At 33.9% G+C, this 21,506-nt stretch overlaps 1 protein-coding gene across 1 annotated transcript; it reads right to left on the minus strand.

Annotated features, from left to right (window-relative positions):
* Nucleotides 1–3,338: 3,338 nt before the first annotated feature.
* Nucleotides 3,339–20,513, minus strand: LOC147403783 (Protein kinase family protein). The gene is made up of 13 exons (XM_086439519.1): nucleotides 19,788–20,513; nucleotides 19,479–19,653; nucleotides 16,986–17,069; nucleotides 15,113–15,354; nucleotides 12,602–12,833; nucleotides 12,353–12,432; nucleotides 11,108–11,192; nucleotides 10,862–10,993; nucleotides 9,593–9,706; nucleotides 7,271–7,318; nucleotides 6,521–6,599; nucleotides 4,483–4,539; nucleotides 3,339–3,632 (listed from the first exon to the last, which is right to left on the minus strand). Exons 1-13 carry the CDS (start codon nucleotides 19,997–19,999, stop codon nucleotides 3,574–3,576), a joined length of 1,599 nt encoding a protein of 532 aa, XP_086295645.1. The 5' UTR covers nucleotides 20,000–20,513; the 3' UTR covers nucleotides 3,339–3,573.
* Between the last annotated feature and the right edge of the window lie 993 nt (nucleotides 20,514–21,506).

Genomic DNA, 21,506 nt, shown 5'->3' on the forward strand with positions numbered 1-21,506 from the left:
CAATATGAGAGATGATTGACATTGAATATCTAACTCATTCTTGAACGAAACAGTGACAACTCGGACAAGTCATCTCGATCTCGAACTAAATTTGAAACCATGGTACTGTCTCGTCCCCATCCAATCCATCACAGATATCGAGTTGACTCATCTTGGGATGCTCAACCTATTCAAATTGTTTTAAAATTATTGATTAATATATATATTTGCTAATCGAGTGTCCAGGTCAGCTTGCGCACACTACGACTAATCTCGAGGAGGACTACCACAGCAACCCACTGTCATGGTCCCCAAATTAAATCATGAGAAAATCCAAGAGGGGGAATCGAACCCGTGACATACGCCCAACCCACACTGCACGTACTCGCCCTTACCACTGAGGCAACCCATGGGTGGGTAATTAATACATATATTTATTTGAAAGTATTCTCCTTTTTTATAGATTAGTATATGCTCAGCCACAAAACCTGATCTTAAATAATGAACATCTAATTTAAACCATTAAAAAAAGGGTAAATTATTAAAATAGGGTTAAATATTTTAATATTTAAAGAAAAAAATCTATTTTTTTCAAAAATTATCAAAAAAATGAATTAAGTTGATGGACATTCCCACATTTAAGTAACTCGTTGGATTGTCCAGCATTTAAATGGAGACAAAATTGCTCTGGTGTTAAAGCAACCTATTAAAACCCTGGAGTTTCCAGCATTCTAATCATTCGAAGGGGTACTGACAGTCCAGGGAGTCACTAAAATGTTGGACTGTTGGAAGATTTAATTCATTTTTGATCATTTTTGAAAAAATAAATTCTTTTATGCAAATATTAAAATATTTCCCTCTTTTAATAATTTTCCCTTTGAAAAATGATTGTTTCACATCAAATACACCAAACCCTATTGACTCAGCAGAGTCTCATGAACCCAACCAAGATTGGCCACTTGATTTGATAATATTTTTTTATTTAAAAACCATCCAAAGATAAAAAGGTTGTTCAAAGGATGGAAGTTGATCAATTATGTCCAACAGGGAATTTAAATGCTTTCTCTCATTTTATTCTAGAATATGCTTGTGCTTATAGCAATGGCATCGTCGAGGAGGTAAAAAGAGAAAATTAAGACTAAAGTTGGAGGGGGATTCTTAAAAAATATAAGACAAAAAAAAATTATCCTCATTATTTGTAGTTAAATTAAATCTTAATCCCTCTTTCTTTTTTTCTTTTTTTCTTTTTTTTTTTTTGTGTGTGGGTGGGGTGGGGATAAAGAGGATAGGGTGTTATTGTTTGATCAAAGGTATCTTGTTTAGGGTTTAAGAGTGTAAAAGAGAAAAGATAATAAAATTGAAGATGAATTCAAGAAAAAAGAGTAGAAGAGGAAAAGCAACAAAGTTGAGGGTATCCTTAGAAAGTAGAATAAGAGAAAATACTAAGAGGGGAAGTCAAATTTGTGAGGGTATAACAATTTAGACAAATGAGTAAAGTCCACTATTGTGTTTTATTATATAAATTAGAATTTGTCTGTGTCAATGGCACAAACATCCTCTTTAAGGTTAAAAGGGGTAAGAGAGGAAAGATAGCAAAGTTAGAGAGGTGTTATTAAAAAAGGTGAAAGGAAAAATAATAACATTGAAAGGAAGATCAGATGAAAGACAATAAAAAAGAGTTGTGTGGACCCTACTTTTTGTCTTATATACCCACAAAATTGTAACAGTTATAATTTGTAGGATATAAAGAGAGGGATCCACCATTGTATTTCATTATATAGAATAGAGTTTACCCCTGCATACAGCAAGGGCGTCCACTTTGAAATAAAGTGGGTAAAAGAGAAAAAATAATAAAGTTGGAGTGATATTAGTAACAAATGTTTGGGGTTAACGATGTAAAAGAGAAAAAATAACAAAGTTGAAGGGATATTATTAAGAAATGATGGAGAAAAGGAAAGACAATAAAGTCGTGGACTTCTTGAAAAAAGACAAAAAGAATAGGACTCATCATTGTGTTTTATTATGAATAATAATTTTATGACGCCCCCCTCTAACGCATAGGCATATACAATTGTGTATCCCGAGAAAAATATATATGGTTCTAACCCATGCCATGTCAAGGGAGAGTATGAGGGCATGTTTCAGAAGGAACGTCCGAAAATCACAACTCTTTTATTATGTAAGCTAGAGTGGATCAATGGGTGAAAGAGAATAAATTTGAGAGACATTATTAGAAAGAGAAGGGGGGAGAAGAGGAAAACCAATAAAGTGGAGGGGTAATATTGAAAAAAGGTGAGAAGAGGAAAAGCAATGAAGTTGGAGAAGCATCGTTAGACATAATGTCTTATGTTGAAAAGTATTATTAGAAAGGCATAGAACAGAAAAGATAATAAAATTAGGAATAGTCTTGAACTTTTAGTAAAAGTCCTCCGAAATTACATTCTTTGTAGGAAATAAATCCTGAGACAGAGAGTGACATCCACCGTTGAATTTTATTACTTACATACTAGAAGTTGGCATGTTCAACCACACATGCATCAAAAGAGTTTATTTGTAATTTAAAATATTGATTAAAGGGCTTTTAAAAATTGCATAGTAAAAAGAATATATTTTGTAAAGATGAAAATAAGTAACGTGGTTGTGGGCCATAGGGGTGTGGATTGCTATTATCTTTCATCAAAATGACATTGATTATATTAAGTTTTAAGTGTAATAATTTTCTAACGCCCCCTCTAATACACGCCCCACTACACTGCATCACAGAACCATAGATCATTTGCATCAGGATATGCATAACTACAAATCTTTTCTTGTGTATCTCAAGGCAAACGATCTACGATTCTGTGATGGGGGTGTACGAGGGTGTGTATCAGAGGGGGGGGGGGGGGTGCGTCATATTATCACAACTCTTTCGCTTCAATGGCTTATCTTGCCTCTAGAGAAGAAGGCCTACCTGCTTGGGGCGCTTCTGCAATACATAACGTATATAAAGCAATAGTTCTTTATCGTGGTCTTGGATCCCTTTTCTCTCTCGTGCCCTTCTGGGCGGTACAAACAAATCCAGAATGAGCACACCGACAACGCCGGACCATGAAGATGTTCTAATCTACCTTAGTAAGTTTAATATCAAAGTGGGGGCATTTATGACCACTCAAATTTTGGTGTCGAGCCACTTCGACTCCGCCTTCTCTCATTATAATAGTAAAGATATAATGATCCATAATCAAAGTTTGTGATTATAGAAACAAATCTCAAGACAACATACATGGACCAAGAATGGAAACATGTGGTAAATGAAAATCATACATTTTTATATAAAACTAAAAACGCATCTATATTAAAGAAAACTCAAATCAAAATTTACAAACCTCCTTCCATTAAAATTCTAAACAAAAATTTCCAAGGAATATAATGCCAATCGTCTTCCTACACTGGCATTTACATATGTAAGATATTTGAAGACCCTTTTATTCAAAATCTTGTAAAACAATTGAAAACGACGACAAAGTTGATACAATAGCCTTTGCAAATTGATTATATGAAGGAATTGTACGTACCAATTCCGACACGAAGGAAAACAGATGAAGTCGAAATTCAGTTACATTGCTTGTTTTCACCATCCTGATTTACACTTTCTTGAATATCAACTTGGCCTGTTAACACAAAGAAATCCAGTACAGTATTAAAATCCTGCCTACCAGCTGCTATTACCATTTGAATTGTAAAAAATATTTGAAACAATCTAGAGAACAAGATCAACAAAAGAATTAAACAAAGCAGCTCAGGAGTTTAAAGTCTTGATTGTTTTGAGGCAATTTCTTGATCTGAGATTGATTTCCAAGACATTCTGAAACATTGAATGTTTTGTTCCGGTCTTTGCCAAAACTAAACATTCCAAGATGGCCAGGGCACTCTACGCTAAGGTGCCAGCTTGCTAAGTTGGTTAAAGACTACGAGTATTGATGCCACGACGACTTGAGTACAAAACCGGCAACCTACTAATTACTAAAACCATGTAATTAGAGATGAGCATTCCTCTAAGTCGATTCCATCTAAAACCATGTTTGATGTTATATCAAATGTCAACAAAGTATCAAGATTCATGTTACGATGGTCATCTCGAACTCCCTCCTGTTTCTATGTTTCTATCTTTCTCTGTTTTCTTTTAACAAAATCTTTAGTTTATCAAAAAAATTAAAAAGATTCATGAAGGCGGGTTTTAGGTGTTTGGGTCCACCAAGGAGTGAGCCAAACATTCATGGGTTCAGTAGGACTGAGGAAAAAAAAATTGCTACATGGCACTATTTGGCATGACCAACACATGGTACAGGTGTCCGTGACCGATACATACCAAAGGTCCATTAATCTATGAATGATCTACAGTGACACTCTTTATACTGCTTTTATAAACTATGTCATAGGCTATCATTATCTTAACATTTAGTTATAATTCAACTTCCACATTTGATTGTAAAAAATAGCTTCAAGAAATTTGAAGTATACCAAACAAGGAAATAAGGGATGGCATCTTTGAAGTACCCTTTGGTCTCATGGCCGTACCTGCAAACCTCATGAAAATTAATGAGTTTATGCCTTATTGTTAGCAAGATGGATTGAAAACAGAGTCATTGTCCATACATTCAATTCAGAAGGATTGACTATTTACACAGTTTGACTAATTCTCAAAGGGTAAACACAAAAGAAGATGAATAATGAGTAAAAAATACATATACATTGACTTATCTGTAGTTAAAACTCAGTTCAGTAGTACTTTAATGAAAAGAAAGGAATACTACATAATAAAAAAATAGAATCCAGGACCAAACATGGGTGCCAGACACAATAACTCATGGACTGCCACGTATTTAAGTTACCATTCACTAAAATCACCTCTTCGCAATTTTTAAATTTTTTTTTTTTTTTTTTTTTTTTTTTTTTTTTGGATAAGTATCATTTTAGTTCATTTTAGAAGTGAAACAAGAGAAAGCCAAATGGATCCTTTTCTTCTGAAAAAGGAAAAAAAGTGTTCCAACATGCAAAGATTATAAGGTTATCCCAGGATTTTTAGGGTCTTGGATGTGAATTAAGTGGAGGAAGAGGACGGAAAATAAATGCTGCCCAAGAATTAGAAGGAAAAACGTAAAAGGAGAAAACGAAGTGTCCCTTGGGGAAATTTGATGCAGGAAGGAAAACGGAATTTAGACACAAAAGCTAAAGTGATGTAGGAAGAAATGTCAAGTTGTGTGAAAAGGAGTAGCAAAAGAAGTTCTTGGCAAATCTAAAGAGAAAAGGGAAAAAATTCGCAAACAAAAATAAAATTGGCATTAGAGTGAAGATGTATACAAAAGTTTATTCAGGAAAAGAGATTATAATTCAAGACTTAGCAACAAATTAGTAGAAGAGAACTTTGAAAAATATGGTGTTGAAATGGACGCAAAGAAAATAGTAAGTGAGAAAATGTATTAGTTGCAATGATTTAGATCAAGTAAAATGCATTATGAGAGAAAACCAAAAACCCTTCATCAGGGACAAGGACAAGAGAGAAAGGTTAGGGGTTATTTTCAGAAATTGCTGGAGGAAGATCACATAGGGACCTTAAAAGTAAACAGAACACTAATCATTCGAGGATCATAGGACATTTAAACTATTGTAGAATTAGGATCACAAAATTGAAACGAACTTTGGCTATTTTGTTAGAGAAACTAAGGCCACTGCCTCGATTGGTGCCCCTATGGTTCTTAGGGTTGTCGATGGCCAAGAAAGAGGAAGGAAAGAAAAGAATGAGATTCTAATAGCTTACTACAGATTCGACTGACATGCCCGGTCGTAAATGATGCGTGGTAATGACACTGCTAACAAATGGTGGGTGCATGGAGAATACAACGTATTCAAGCTCCGCAACATATTCAAGCTCCATTTTCCTCTCGGTACTTAGATCTTCCTTTTCTTTCACATTTAAATAAACATATTAAAGTTATAAAAAAATTGATCAAAACAATTCTCACAAGATTCAGAAAACTTTGACGCTTACAGAAAGAAACTGGAAATCATTAGGACTAAACAGTTTCAAGTTGGCAGAGTTTTAGACAGATTTTGGGAGGTGGCCTGATTTTCAATGGTCTGGATGGTTACATCACCAATTTTGACATCTCTGATCAAGAAGAATGTGCACCATTATAGTAAACCAATATTTTATCATTGATAAGTATAGTAAACCAATATTATCATGTAGTTTTAAAATTTTACAAAAATAGGATACAACAAAAACAAAGTGTAATGTAATATTATAGGGTATCAAAAGGAAGAATTTTGAAGTGAGGGTATCGATTTTCTGGGAAGTTGGCATTGCGTTTCATCACAGTGAAAAATATGTCAAGACAATCAATTAAAATTCATATTAAGATAAAGAAAGTGGGAAATGATAATAGAAAAAATATAGAAACATGTGCTACAAATAGATTGAGCACTAGAGACGAGCAAATCTGTTGAAGGATAATATCCATAATACACACAAAACAGCTAAAAGCTAAAATATTAATACCTGAATCTCCAAGCGATTTTAACATATCCGATTTCTTGAAAGTATATCCTATGAAATTGGAATCTTTTGATGTCAACATCTGCAAATTCAACAAGAAAAATTGTTTGAAATTCATACCTCATGTATAATAAGAAAAAAAAATTTAACAACTGAAAGAATCATATCTATAGTCAATCTTGTGTGAAAACAATGATGTGTTTAAGACGAGAATTAAAAGAGTATCCTATATCTGTTGCACACACACAAAAACTAAAAAAGAGTCAATTTTAAAGATTTGATACACTGTACAACTCTTTTCGTTCAACTTAGTCTGTCCCGATCAAGAAAATGCATCATAACAACGTTAAGACAAGATAACCCAAAAGTCGAAGATGTCAAAACAAGAGCTCCTACAGTCTCTTCTTCCAGGCACTCCATCATGGGTGGGGCCAGAGCGGTAAAGATCCAAGTAAACCACAAAGAAACACGCCTTCCAATATGATCATAAATTGGAAAGTTCTTAGTCGACCTTAGACCCTTATTTATCAAATAGAGATTCTTATGTTTTAGCAGAATAAAAACGTGTAGCCCTCTAACAAAAAGAATTTATAAGTTCATCTTCTACTAAATAGGTCCTTGCCTTTGGTAGAAGAAAGAGTAATGTGTATGATCTGTGTATTAAGTTCTAGAGAAATTTGATAATCAACTTCAGCTATTTTCAAATAATGTTGCAGCTATTAAAAGTAGACCAAGAAAATTAGTTATAAGTACCTTGCGCCAAGGTCCCACTCTTGGTAGTTCTGATGGTGGACCTTCTACCTATCAAAGAGCAAAAGCTTATAAATTAGACCCCATAAAAAAAACAAAAGAACAAAATACCGAACATAAAATCTTCTTATAGTAAGAAAGAAAATGGCAAAAAAAAAAAAAACACGCAACACATGATAAAGAAATGGATCATGGAACAAGCAATGTGTAATATTTCTTCTCGATTGATAACATAAAAAAGCTATCCATATTATTATCAATTCAAAGACATAGTAAATGATAGTGCATATGATTTCCTAGAAAATGTCCTCATATCAAACTTAAAGAATCATCCAATAACAATATATTACCATACATGGGTGCGAGTACAGCATATTTAGAACTTTTTACATGTACTCCTCTAAATAGATAAGAGCCTGCTTATTTCATTTCTTTATTGCTTTGTAAATATTCGAATAATAAAACATCCGATTCAGCCACCCCATTCAATGTTCTTGAAAAATCATGAACTAACGAATCCAATCGATAGTACACAAAGAATTCATGTACTGAACTAATTGAACAAATATTTCACACAAAAATCCAATGATTCCATGGCATTCATCAATCCTCTTGTAGTCATTTGTCGTTCATCCAATTCACAAGAATTGGATGGCTGAATCGGATGTTTTCTTATTTTTATTCTTACAATACAGGAATTATTCGAATATTTACTAAGCAATAAAGAAATGAAATAAGCAGGCTCTTATCTATTTAGAGGAGTACATGTAAATAGTTCTAAATATGCTGTACTTGCACCCATGTATGGTAATATATTGTTCTTGGATGATCTTTAAGTTTGATATGAGGACATTTTCTTGGAAATCATATGCACTATCATTTACTATGTCGTTCATCCAATTCACAAGAAAATGTACAATTCAGCCATTCAATTCAATGATTCACAGAAAATATGAACAAATGAACCCTATCAAATACTACTCTAAGTCGCTAACTGAACGGATATTTAAAAACAAAAACAAAAAAACACGGTCTCATGGCACTCATCAATCTTCTTGCAGTCATTCATTCTTAAACAGTCTAGTTGCCCCCCACCGACTGCGGTCCTTGTCCTCTCTCCATTATTAAAAGATTTGTCAATTTTGTCCGTTTTCCCAAATACAATATCGTCACTGGATAATTGTGATGATGAACCGTGTAGTAATTAGTTTACATTTCTCTATACATTGATAGAGTTTTCTAATTCATATGCTAAGAGAAATGACCCATCCAGTAGGATGGTCTACATTTGAGCTGGAATGGTACATGGGACTTTCGGAATTGCCGATCTAAGGTCTATCTTTATGTGACTCTATTTCTAGTCCTGATTTGATTTTTCAGTGCTCATTGAGCAGAGTTCCAAATGTTTTGGTATTCGGTCTTGAATTTAATTTTTAGAATTTTTTATTTGTTTTGTAAATGATTTTGAAGTCCTTTTTTAATATATGTAAGTGCATGAACAACTATATCGGTTCTATTAAAACAAATTATTTTTAATGGTTGGGTGTTTATAGAAGGTAATCTTACTTATGCATTTATATATGTATCTGAATTTTATAACCGATTTTCCGAATGTGAATCAAATTGCACTTGAACTATTCCAATATTGTATTTTTTTCCATTCTTCATTTTTTTGTCCAAATTTTTTAATCAAATTCTTAAATATCGAACTGAATTGAAGCCGCTAGATATATAGAAGAAATTGTATCAGAAACAAACGAACCAAGCCTAAGAGCCTCCATTAGGATTGGTGTTAGTAGAGAATGAATGGAACGGATCGTATATCAATATCATTTGATGCATGCGAGTTTACGCAATTGAGTTCCATGTGGTAGGTAAAGATAGGTGATAACCGGTTTGATGTGAGGCAAGGCAGCTCAACCATATTTCCAGGCATTTAACGTTATTTTGTGTGTGTGTGTTGGGGGGGGGTAGCAAAATGAGATGGAATCCATTCATGGAACCAGTGCTTTAAATAAGTTAATTGTAGGCATGAAGATGTTGAGCTGTATGGTAAGTGGATGCAAGAACCAGTTTTAAAATTTTATGACAAGGTGAACATTCGATAGCTGATATGGATGAGGGTGATGTTTAAATTATTAAGCATATTACGCATTTCATCAATTCTCAGCACATATATTCAGTTAAAGTATGCATGAAAGTAATCTATAAAACAAGCTAATTAAGTGTTCCCTAACAATGTAGTATATTTCCAACAAATATGTGAAACATTGAGAATATAGTTTAAAAAGGCATGCTGCAGTTAGTTGATAATCTAGAACTCACTTCTTCAAACTTTTCGAAATTTTGAGTATCCAATTCTCCACTAACAGTAGGCTTGTAGGGAGCTTCTATCTCATACAGTTTTTCCCATGCAATGCCTCTAAACCATGGATGTGCCTGAAAAAATACACTAAATGTCTTGAATGACAGTAAAATGACTGGCTTATTGCTAAAACCGAGTTGCAGCTCTGGTAGAAAAGGATGTTCTAGAGCATATGGCCTTCAATGAATACTACTTGAGGTGACAAGTTATGAAATAGTAAGAGAACATTTTCTTATGTTAACAGTAAATATAAGAACCTAATAAAAATTAATAGCTAAGTAATACATAATGGAAGACAGAGATAATGCATGGTGTTACTAATGTTATGGTCAAACAATTGCTGTCTCATAATAAATACAAATGACCTAGCAATGAAGATGCCCAGATACGGATAATGTATAGAATTGTTGGGGGAGAATGAGAATACAACTGTAGTATCCAAAATCCAAGGAACAGATTGGGATATAGGGATCTCATTCAATATGTGCATGCCATTCAATATTTTCAGTTTCAGAGCTAAGTATCACCTTATAGTATTTACATCATGCCAAATGTAATGAAACTTCAAATGCTACAATAATATTTAAAGTAAGATTTGTTACAATATAATACTTATATACTTTTGTTGACACTTCTTTGTTTTAACTTCTGTAGCTTTCCTAGCATTCTTGCTTGGTATCCTCAACCAACTTGTATGCTTCCCCATTGTTTTAATATAATCTTGCATTTATCAAAGGAGATAAATTCTGTTGACTCAACAAATGAAAATTTGTAACTTAGGCCCTGCTTGGTACCATGCAAATCATTGGTAATGCAAATGATTTGCAGCACTTTATGGGCTGCAAACTATTTACTGAAATTTATGAAGGGCTTAAGAGGTTCATGCAAATAATTTGCAATGAAAAAAATTTTCAGAATGTAACCAAGCATATGTAAATTAGATTCCAACAAATCATTTGCATTTGCAAATGATTTGGTTCATACCAAGCAGGACCTTAAGAAATAACCAATTGTAAGATAAAAAAAAACAAAGGAAAGGGATGGGGGAGGGGGGCTGTATGATACAAGTATCCATGCAAAAAACCAAAACCAAGTGGCAAGATAATTTTACATGGGCAAGGCTACACTGAGCATTTTGATTTTTGAAGTATCGAGTTTTAATAGCGTAGAAATGTATGAATTTCCTTCTAAAACAAATAAGCAATACAATTATTTACCAAACAGCTCACCTTTATTTCATCCACTCCTCTGGTCCCAAGCCTTGTTTCAACGCCACAAAGCAAATGACAAATCAGATCCTTAGCATCATCTGATATTTTAGGTTCCTCAGGGAATTTCAAGCATGTTTTCCAGTTAATTATCTGATATACGACAGAAATATTCAATCCGTTTGGCATGTCTGTGGGGAGTCAATGGACAAGGCATAACTCAGCCGAAATACACAAAGAATGTTCCGATTATAAAAATGAAATTACCTTCCGGCAAGTAATCCTTGGATCCTCAGAACAAAAGGGAGGATATCCAATGAGCATCTCATACATAATTGCTCCCAAAGACCACCTGCAGGCACAGAAAATGATGGACAATCTTAATGGGAATATCCATATAGACATGAATAGGATCACATTTAGTTCATGACCAATTTCATATTTGTTGCTTGTGGAGCATCTGACTTGTAAGAAAAGTCATTTACGAATTCCAAATAGGTCATACTATTTTTAGCACAAATGAAGATATCATTAATCACATCTCTAAGAAGATAAATCAGAATGACATGGGCAATGAAATCAATTTTTCTTAATCTATTACGTGACAAACACTTATACAAGCTTCAAACAATCCAGTTCAACTGACAATTTATGAAACATGTTTCTCGTGGATAGTAGACCCAAATACAATGAAAGAAACACCACTAAGTTGTAATACAAAGCATTCTTCCAGACAAACTAAATGTAGAATAGTATCTAGAAGAAATGAGTATGTTTGATAAATAGATGCATGCAGTCTTACATTAATGCTGTAGGAGCTGTCCTAGTTGATGAAGTCAATCAGGGACTGATAGTTCTCCTTGTGTTATTAATACTTAATATTTATTAAATCTATTGCATCCATATAGTATCAACTAATGAGGCCTGTGATTCTTAGGTCTCCAAGGGTTTGACAAGGATTCCTCTACAATGAGAAGCAAATACGACTCTCACTAAGTTCAATAACATAACTGAAATAGCTATAGCCATCACATGATGCTAAATATACAGGAAATGTATCAAACGATATTTAAAGTAAGAGATAGGTACCAAAGTAATGCAATTATCAGAAGAAAAAAATGAAATATTTAAAATTGCTCTCCTTCATGGAAATTAAGGAGGGCAATTCTCCATAAATTTCAATATACTGATGGTTCAATCTAGTGTCATGAAAACCTTGTGTAATTCAATATCCCATCAAGATTGCTTCCATGACTAGTTCATATTGGAGGTTGAAGGGATTTTATATTGGCCAACATAGAAACTCACAGTTTCTCCTTATCATATCACCTAGAAAAAATTGATGTATGACAATGTTGCACTTGTATGTACCAAGAAAAAAAAAATTAGGATCATGTTACAATAAACAAAACAAAACAGGCAGTGTGTGAGTAAAGCATCAAATTCTGCATAATAATAATAACTCTTTGATTGAGTAATGTTAGAAAAGATAAAAGATTGAAAGTGGCTCACCAGTCACATTCAATTCCATAACCTTTCTTTAGCAGCACTTCGGGTGCCATATAATCAAGAGTTCCAACAGTAGAATATGCCTGAAGAAAGAACCACACAGTGATTTTAATTGAATAAATTGTTCTAATAAGCATGACTATTGTGAATATTAAATTAATAGATACTTATATTTCCTCCAGAAAACAGAAAGCCGTTACTTGACATACTTGCAACTGAGAAACAAAAGCGAATGAAGAATAAAAATGTTACCAATACACGACGATTGCGTTTCCAATGCTGTATATGTTCTTTTGGCATCAACCAGGGGACACTATCACACTCAGAATTCCCTTCCATTTCAGTTGTTGATTCTTGAATGGTGAAGACTTCGTTTTCCAACAAAACTGTCGAACATTTATAATCGAGAGGCTTACACAAGCCAAAGTCTGAGAGTTTCACATGGCCATTTTTGTCCAATAATAAGTTGTCCGGTTTTATGTCCCTGCAGGTAGAAGCACCTCAGGGTAAGAGTGCATTTGAATTCAACTGAAAAAATTTCGTCAATTTTGATCAGGCCACAGCTCAAACTTGAATGTGAAGCTACAAATGCACGGTTTTCTACATTTTCCCAGTCGCCCAAACCAAATCATATCGAGGTCAAACAGACTCCACAAAGTTAATCACAGGGGGTATCATAGCATAGAAAAACATCTGATTGAATAAATTAGAATATGAAATGATTCCTAACCCTGGAGTACTGATGTCATCCTAAGTAAACAGCAGTACTATTTTTCTAGATTGGAGGAGGAAAAATGTTTCTAAGGTCATAAATTATTTCTTTTAATTAAGAGATGTTTTTTTCAATGGTAAGAGAATTTTCAGTCAGTAAGTTGATCAAATTAGGTCATATAACTTAGTAGTGTGTACATAATTGTTATTATATGAGGAAAATCTAATATGGTTAGGTTTCAACATTTCCCAAGTTCAACCTGAGCAGAGATACAGGATAGCTGATTCTACCTTTCTCAGGTAGCCTAAATCCCTTAACATGATAGTATCTCCGCTGTATTCTCGTGATTTCTGAAGGGAAGGGATTTGCTTACTCTGTTTAAATTTGATTCCTTTTTCATCAATAGTTTCAAGCTCTTGTCTATCATAGGCGTTAACCACTACTTTCTTTCCATTATTCTTGTTCCATAACTGTTCCCCTCTATCACGTAGTGCTTTGTTTCTCTCAAACGACCAGATCATCTTCCTCATCAAGTTCATCTGAAGTTTACTGGTCTCCATTGAGGTGAAGAATGAGTGTCGTGCAAATTGGAAGAGTTTGGATAGATATTCTGCTTTATTAAAATTGTCTGAGACTGGGAAACAGGTGCCAATCCCTCCGACCATGGATGGAGTGTGAAAGGGGTATCCAAATTGCCATGTTTGAGTTCAGGAAAAAGGTGGCTTTCAAAACAGGCTAAGGCAATAGGTTTCTTTTTAGTGATGATTCTTGTTGTGATGAATGACACTTAAGAGTATAGTTTGTTGATTTGCATCCAATCTCATCTGAAATTTAAAAGGCAAAAAAAAAAAAAAAAATATATATATATATATTATATATATATATATATAATATATATATATATATATATATATATATATATATGCGGATTAAGAACATCATGGTTTGGGCGAAAGATAAAAAAAATTGGGACTTTCATTTTAGGAGAAATTTCAATGATTTGGAGATAAATAATTTAAGAGAGCAATTATTTAGCTAGTCTTCTTAAAAGCATGTCTAACACCCCCAATATTTCCCATGATAAAAAACATCCAAATTTCAAAGAGAAATTAACATGTGATCTTCTCAGTTAGATCTTTTTATCAATCCTTTCCCCTTGGCCTCCATCATCTAGGGATGCCAAATCCTCTCCAATGTGGCCTTTTTCATTTGGATGGCCTCCATAGATAAGCTTTGGATTGTCGGTCATCTTATTTCACAGAGCATTATCGTAGTTTATTTTTTGCTTCCTTGGCAAAGCTAGTGGTGAATCCTCAATCAACTCCTTATTCACAGCATTTTCGTCTCATTTCGACCGACAGTTGTATTTGCCTTCTTTTTTAATGAAACTTGTACTTATCAAAAAAAAAAAATTAGTCTCATCTCTGTCTCCTATACATTAATTGGACTCTTCCTCACTCTATGTTAGTTCTCTTTCAAAACTGCCACACAATGGCTTTCAATTATAAAAAGAGAATTTTGTGGATATTAAACCCGGTGTGCGATTTTTTGAGGGTTTGGAAAGAGAAGTACATGAAGATCTTTGACAGGATGGAGCATCCAATTCACGAAGACATCATCAATATTTCAGGCATCGTTTTCTTTTGGTGTAAACTCTTCAAAGAATTTAGGGGACTTATTTTTTAGGACTTTGTATATAGTGGAAGCTAGTTCAAGTGGCGTTTCTCACATTTATTTATTTTTTCTACTGCCTGTAGTTTGTTTTTGGTTTTTTGGGTAGGTCTGCTCAACCTCCTCTTTGTAGATAGTAAATCACAGACAATTGAGATTCAGTTATTGGAACTTTAGACTAATGCACAATTGGTAAAGGTTATTTCCTATACCTAAACTTCATTCTTCAATTTTTCTGGTTCTTCAATTGGAATTTCTTTAACGAGGGCAGTTTTTTTAAGAGCTCAATTAGGTATCCAAAAACAGTTGGCAATTATAGACAAGAAAAAAATATGAAAGCTGAGAAACTTCACGTATCCAAATCACTAGCAGCACAGTACCTGTGAACATAGTTATACTGGTGAATAGAATGAATAGCTAGAATGCTCTCTGCCATGTAAAATCGTGAAACATCTTCAGAAAGAACCTCCACTCTCATCAAAAGAGTCATTAAGTCCCCACCAGGTAAATACTCCATGATAAGATACAAGAAATCAGAATCTTGGAATGAATAGAAAAGTTTAACAATACACCGGCTATCAACCTCAGCAAGCAAGTTTCTCTCAGATCTAACATGCTCAACCTGAAATATGGGACACATACAATCAATCTCAACCAAATGAAATTTATTATAGTATATGATTTCCATAATCCTAGTGAGAAAAAAATTAGCCACTAATAGGGAAAAACAAAAAGAATAAAAGCTCTAACTTCATGTGCAATATGAAGTTTGGTGTTTATAGGACTGATTCTTGCTTGTCCTAAGCTTGTGGAATAAAGTCACAGGAAACATTCAACACTTTCAACATCTCAAGAAAAGTTAGATTTCTTGGAATGCAGTTGAGATTATTGATGCTGATAGTTCATGATGTAGGCATTCACACTAAACAGGCCATGACTTTGTCAAACAAACTCTGATTGAGATTATTGATGGGTATTATTGGAAAGAGGACAAGGAGACCTACATCCTCGTCTGCCCAATGCTGGATTGATTTCTCCTCCAAATCAGATCACAAACCTATTGCAATCTTAATCATGGAATCTCAATAGGACCTTAGAGCAGAAAGAATGCAGTTGTTCTAGAATCTGAACCGCCAGACCAACTACAGAATAAACATCAACTTATGGGACATTAAAACGTTTTTGGATACCATAGGATTAAGAAATCTTTCAGAAGTGTCCAACCACATTGACATGGTTTCCAATTGAATTATGTAATTGGAATCGTACTTTTTTTTATAGGTATTTGGAAGGGAAAATTACTTAAAGGACCCTGGCAGAGGGATTTCTTTCTAATTAGTCCCTAATTTTTAGGGCTTCTATTAATAGTCCATTTTGTAGAACTTTTTTTTTTCTAATCAGTCCATGGACCTCACTCCCCACCACATTTCTCACAATTGAAACACCGAATGTGCCCTAACCGTTCGAACTCACCATTTTCATCTAAAAATTTTGGATTTTCAGCATCCCAATCAAGTTTTGGAGATTCCATTCTGACATGTAAGATTTAAGAAGGAAGAAGAAGCAATTTTCAAGGATTTTTTTCAACCATTTTGGAGATGTATGTAAAAAAACTAGGTTTTTTCGATTTTTTTGCTTCGTTTTTGGAAGAAAATAAATCAAGGATGATTCTTTTTGTTGAGTGTTGTGTTATCTGCCTCCGCTATCAGGTATCGCGTGCTCAAGTATCGTGCCCCAGTTCGACCCGTGACCCTCTTATATTCATAGTTGCGCCTTCCCTATCATATCGGTCTGGGTAAATGGTTGTCAACACTTTTTGTTTGAAATCATCTAGACAAGTCATTATGTTAAGTTTTCAATTAATCTTTCCATGTATTTTAGTAGGAAAAACTTGAAAATAAAAAACGGGTGGGTTTTACTAGCGTCGAGTTCGCCAATTTTAATTGTTGAGTTTGACATTTTTTTTAAATTGTTGAGTTCAACAATAAAAAAATGTCGAACTCGGCAATAAGAAGTGGTGAGATCGACAATAAATAAAAAGCGGTGAACTCGACAATAATGAGGGACCACTAAGAAATAAAAAGTTTACTAAATGGACTATCAAGCTACCGCCCGAAATTCAAGGACTATTTAGAAAGAAATCCCTCCATCATAGTCCTTTACGTAATTTTCCCTATTTGGAATCATACTTTTGAGGACTAATACTGAGCTAGGGTATTTTTTTTTTAATAAGTGGAGCTAGAGTATTATTACCTGTCCACGATTAAGCATCTCTGATTTCTTCAACTTCTTCATGGCAAATATTTCTCCCGTGCTTTTAGACCGGCAGAGCCTTACCTGAGATTGTTGTACAGTGCAAAAGTGCAATGTCAGGACAGAATGTCTCAAAAACACAATCATCATCCTAATGAATGAAATAACCAACCCTCTACTTTGTAATCTAATTCACATGGCACAGGGAGCTTTAAACATAACAGAACAATGCTATAGGACAATAGGGTCATCTTGACTAGTGGAAGATTATTGCTGCTTCTTGATGTGCGGTAGCTCAAGTCTAAATCATGGTGGAGAAGTAACAATAATGAACATAAGTAGAAAGTTTTACCATCAGGAAACATTAAAAGAATTATTGGCATCAATCATGAACCAATCCAATGAAGTCAAAAATGGTCCAGATCCAACCTAATAACATATTGAGTCCGATCCTTATCAAATTGGTTCTCTCTCAGATCTCAACACCTTGATCCAAATCTAATGAAATAACAATTGGGTTGGGTCCGGATTGGAACGAATTCAATAAACAAAACATATATAACTTATAGATATACATCATATATTTAAACAAAATATATTATATAACGTATATTTAAACAAAATATATGATATAACGTATATTTCTCATATATTATCGGATCAATGCATGGTTGATCAAAAATCAATCCAATAACCTATTGTCAAGCAATTAAATTTTGGTTTTGAAATCTATGTTGATCAAACTCAAAATAAAAAATATTTCAATAAACGTGGAAATCAATTCAATTTTCAAGGAAATGACAGAAATATTGAAACAAGTTATCAAACTACAATAAACAACCACTTATCAAAAACAAATACGGATTGTGGAAATAAGATCAATGATGTTCTGCTACTTGTTGACACAAGTATCCAAGAATTTGATAACAAAAAACAACCATATTCTATATGGAAATGAGAATGATAAAACCACACTGACCAATCACACCTTAGTATGTAAACACTTCCTTAAATGACCAACTATTATGTACTACATTCACATATTACTATATTCGTTTTATATATATATATATAGGGAAATGTTCAACACCCTAAGCTTTACCCTACACTTTAACAAACGTGTTTTGTCCTACATGGGTTAGAAGTTTTGGAATGGGCTGATTATCTCTATGATTAGAAGATCACCCTCACCAAAAATCAGCCCATTTCGAAATTTTTAACCCCATGTTTACAAGTTGAAAAATCGTGGACCGTCCATTTTTTGTAAACCATTTTTGATGGGGTTAGAAGTTTTGGAATGAGCTGATTTTTGGTGAGGATGATCTCCTCACCATAGAGATCATCCTCACCAAAAATCAGCCCATTCCAAAACCTCTAACCCATGTAGGACAAAACACGTTTGTTAAAGTGTAGGGTAAAGCTTAGGGTGGGGAACGGGACCCATATATATGAATAAATCACTAATTATGCCACTAATTAGACATGGGCAATTGTAATGTGCTAATAATGTGCTCACAATATATTAAAATAGAGTAATGATTTTCTGACGCCCCCCTCTAACACACGCTCTCCTATGCCCCCATCACAGAACCGTAGATCATTTACCTCAGGATACGCATAACCATAAATCTTTTTCTAATGTATCCCAAAGCAAATGATCTATGGTTCTGTGCTAGAGGCATAGGGGGGCGTGTGTCAGACGGGAACGTCATATTATCACAACTCATTAAAATAAGATGATAATTGCCTAACTAATCACAATTCATTTCTACCAATGAATGAACACATGTTTCATTTACAAGTCATTTCTCAATTTTGAGAGCTATTATCATTTTGTTATTTTTATAAATTTTATCAATATTTTTTCAAAAAAAGAATATTTCGGTCAGTTTGTACTATCTATCGAAATATTTCCCCCCAAAATCATGCATTTTTACATCTGAGATTTGATTATTTCATTTAAAAATTATTGTCCAACAAAATATTTCGTAAAATGAACAGTAATGGAAAAGAAACCATCAATTGAATTCCATGTCAACCATTATTAAAATGAAAAAATTTAGTGGAAATATGTCAAATTTAATACCATAGGTATGAGACTCTCATTTGATCTTGAAACTTTGGCCCAACCCTACGTTAAGTTATCAGATCGAATTTCAGGTTTCACCCAATCCATTGACAGCCCATGCCATTGCTCAACATCAAATATATACCTCATAATCACTATACCTTCCAATTAATTACTTATTTTAATGATTTCTAGTTCATTGCCTTGGGTTCATTTTCCCTAATATTTACCCTTTGAATCATAAGTCTCCAAACCCAAAAGGTTAAGAATTCAAACTAAAGCTTGATGCTTTCCAACTTTTCTAATGCAAGCAATGAAGTGTTGATCTACCAATTTGAAAACACGAATAACTTATTACTCTATCAAAAACAAACTATTGCAAACAACTCTTAGGATTCTCCATCATATATCAATCCCTCACATACCTCACCAAATGCACCTTTCCCGATCAAAGTTAATGGTTCAAAGTCATCAATTCCAACTTTATGTCTCTGCAACCGCATATATTCAGTTTCTTTCCGCTCCAATTTCCTCAACATCTCTTGTTCTTCTTCATTTGAAATGTGATCTTCTTGTGCCCTCCTTTGAAGTGCTCGACGTCTGAACCAAATTAATATAGAAACTACATTAATTTATATGGAATTAAAAACTAAACAATCTTTCAGCCGTATTGTTTCAAATACAATCCAAACACTTAGTCAACTAAACCAAAACTTCAAATTCTTCAATTATACCTCTCTTTGCGATCTTGAAGACCTTGCAGATAATTCTTGTAATGATTCTCGATAAACTGCTTAGCAGCCGCAGATTTCTGTCGAGTAACGGGTGAAGAAACTGAGATTTCAGAGCTTAAGATTGAAGCCTCTGGTCTGAATTGTCCACCACCATTACGATCTTCTTTCAATTTCAAAGTTCCTAACTTAGCTCCAACATCACCACCTTCCATTCCTAAACAAGAATTGGATCAGATCTAGGCCTCTAGGGTTCGATAGAGCGAGAATTTAATGGAAAAGAGAATGGAAGATTAGTTTGAAATAATCTGACGATTCTGAAACTTGCAAAACATGAGATTTATAGTTCCAAATACAGCTCAGATATCTCTGTTTGTTGTCTCTGGTCTGAATTATCCACCAAAAGTACGATCTTCTTCAAATTTCAAAGTTCCTAGCTTATCTCCAACATCCAGATCAGATCTAGGGTTTTACAGAGAGAGGAATCAATCCAAAAAAAAAAAAAAAGGATTAAAGAATCTGACGGTTCTGAAACTTTCAAACACCAGAGATTTATAATTCTCTCTCTCTCGTTTCTAAAAATTTAGAAGAAAGCGATGGGCGTTGAAGGTGATGTGCCAGTTTGAATCTGGCTGTCACAAACTCACACGTACTGTTTGTTTGTTTTTATCTTTTTTTTTTCTTTTTTCTTTTTTTCTTTTTTTCCTTCCTTGAAACTTGAGAGAAGCGAATAGAGAATGGAGTAAGAGCGAAGCCATGTTTTTGTTTCGAAATTACTGAAATTTTTTGCTCTCTCTGCGCGCAGATGAGTGTCGGCGAAACTCTTAACAACGTGCGTCCAATGAGCTGAGGAGATGGTGTGTGGCACGTGGTAAAGGAAAACTTGGTAAACTTGGCAACTGTATGACTTAAAATCCTCTGTTTTCACTCTTATTGTATTTATTACAGGAGCCCAAACACATGCCACGTAAGTCACAATCTGAGAAATTAATGCCTAAAATTACTCTTTTTATATATATATATATATATGGGTAGCCTTCAATGACAAACTTTTTAGTAAATTTTTCGGTAAAACATTTTTCAAAACATGAGTTAGAAGTTTTGGAATGAGCTGATTTTTGGTGAGAATGATCTCTACACAAAACTTCTAACCCATGTTTATAAGCTGAAAAATCGTGGACCGTCCATTTTTTGTAAACTGTTTTTTATGGGGTTAAAAGTTTTGGAATGGGCTAATTTTTGGTGATGATGATCTCCTCACCGTAGAGATCATCCTCACCAAAAATCAGCCCATTCCAAAACCTCTAACTCATGTTTTGCCAAAAAGTTTGTTAAAAAGTTGGCCATTGAACGTCCCCTATATATATATATATATATATAATAATTTTATAACTCGACCTAACGATCAAAAATCTACCGATATTAGTATACACGTAAGTTGAGTTTTTGAGTAATCTTCTCAAATTAAATTACAAAATTCTGGATTATGACATACGTGACATGTATTAAAAAGGGTGGGAGGAAGGTTTGAAGAGTCTGGATTTTCTAACACCCTACACCCCCTCTAAAATATGCTCTTTGATGTGGCATCGGTTAGAACCATAGATTTTCTTGAGATACACAATTATACCTCTTTATAAAAATGTATAATTGTGTATTTCAAAGAAAAAGATATATGGTTGTAGCATATGTCACGTCATGAAAAATATAGGAGAGGGTGTT

The sequence above is a fragment of the Akebia trifoliata genome, chromosome 4, assembly GCF_017979445.1.
Source record: "Akebia trifoliata isolate Shusen 1 chromosome 4, ASM1797944v1, whole genome shotgun sequence".
Lineage (NCBI taxonomy): Eukaryota > Viridiplantae > Streptophyta > Magnoliopsida > Ranunculales > Lardizabalaceae > Akebia > Akebia trifoliata.